At 62.6% G+C, this 1,581-nt stretch overlaps 1 protein-coding gene across 1 annotated transcript; it reads right to left on the bottom strand.

Annotated features, from left to right (window-relative positions):
- Nucleotides 1-1,062: 1,062 nt before the first annotated feature.
- EMIHUDRAFT_256874 (hypothetical protein) lies at nt 1,063-1,569 on the bottom strand (the record flags this gene model as incomplete). The annotated part of the gene is made up of 1 exon (XM_005765698.1): nt 1,063-1,569. The coding sequence occupies one exon, from the start codon at nt 1,567-1,569 to the stop codon at nt 1,063-1,065; it is 507 nt and encodes a 168-aa protein (XP_005765755.1).
- Between the last annotated feature and the right edge of the window lie 12 nt (nt 1,570-1,581).

Below are 1,581 nucleotides of genomic sequence, written 5' to 3'. Positions count from 1 at the left end.
CACAGGGGACGGCCAGGTAGTAGACGTCGTCCGCCGCCGCCTCCGCCGCCCGCGTGCCTCCGCCCCGCTCAGCAAAAAATCAGCATTATATCAGGAGGTGCCAAGGCAGCAGCATCTCCATGAGGTGAGCGTCGTGCGTTTTGCCGCCGCGTGCCGCCGCTGCGCCGACTGGCTCCCGGTTCGAATCGTCCTTCGCGGAGCGAACGCGGCGACACGAGCGCACGTCACGCGCGTGTGCGCCTGCGACAAGACGAGACGAGAAGAGAAGGAGAAGTAGACGGTTGATGTTTTTGCTGCCGCGGCCGCGCCGCGAGCTCGCGTCTGTTTTGGCGCCGACGACGCGACGCGCCCCGCTGCGTGAGATGGCGCCGCCGCGGAGTCGGCGCCGCGATCAACCGCGCGCCAGCGGCGAGCGGCGCAGCGCGGCCACCATGCGGCGCGACGTGCCCGCCGAAGAATTCTTTTTTTTGTAGATTGTACGTAAATACCGCTAGAAATACCGCAGAGCGCAGTGACCAGTGTGCACCAGGGGGGCCCAGCCCCCACACCACACGCTCGCTCTGTGAGGCTCATCCTTTATCTCACTTGCATGATTTTTCCGTCTCTCTGCGTCTCTCCAAGCGTCTCTGCTGTCACAGTGCTGAGTGTCAGTGTCGCAGGTGCGTCTCGGATGCGTCTCACATTCGTCTCTTTCGGCCGCGTATCACTCAGTCTCACGGCTGGGCTGAGACGTCACAGTCCTGAGCGAAGTGAGTCGTCTCACTTCCTTCTCTGAGACAGTGCTGAGCCACAATGAGACGCGGCGCAGGGCGGGGTTTGGTCCTGAGAGTGAGTCAGTGAGACGCCACAAGCCGCTGCTTGATGAGTCGTCTCAGGTCCGTTAGAGAGACCATGCTGAGCCCCTGAGCCGCAATTTGGCGATTGAGGAGACTCAACTCAGAGATCGGTGCGAGTTTGTGAGACATTACTGAGACGCATTTGTGACACTGCCCCGGGGGGCGTTGAGACAGGGACGAAACACCCGTGAGACAGGGACGTCTCACCTGTTCGCCCTTCAGTATCTCAAGTCTTTGGCTCGACAATAGACACCGCCGGGCGCTCCGCCCTCTCCAATGCCAAGTGCATGGCGCTCAGTTCAGCCTTCACCGCGTCGAGCATGCCCCGCCTCTCTTCGTGGGCGGCGTGCTCTCGCTCGACGTGCTCTCGAAACGGCTTGACGGCCGCCAGTGAGCGTGTCACCGCGTGCTGCAGCTCAGCTTCCAGGTGAGTTTGCAGCGCCTCGTTCAAGGAACTGCTCAGCTCGTCAACCCGCTGCTGAAGATCGAGTTGCAGCCGATAGCGCTGAAGAGGCAGGACGGCCAAGCCAGTGAGAGCGATCACAAAAGCGGGCATCAGGCCGGTGAGGTCGAGCATGGAGGCCGCCTTGACCGACACGACCCCCGTGAGTCCCGCGGCTCCCGCTTCTAAAAGCAGCGCCTGGGCAAGGCACGTTTGCACGGCCGCGACAGCACGCTCCCCTGCATTCGCCACAGCATCCGATCCAACCGACTCGCGAGCGCTGCTCTGCATCGCAAGCAGCAG

The sequence above is a fragment of the Emiliania huxleyi genome (genome assembly GCF_000372725.1).
Source record: "Emiliania huxleyi CCMP1516 unplaced genomic scaffold EMIHUscaffold_5396, whole genome shotgun sequence".
Lineage (NCBI taxonomy): Eukaryota > Haptophyta > Isochrysidales > Noelaerhabdaceae > Emiliania > Emiliania huxleyi.
This window is presented reverse-complemented; position numbering and strand designations above follow the sequence as displayed.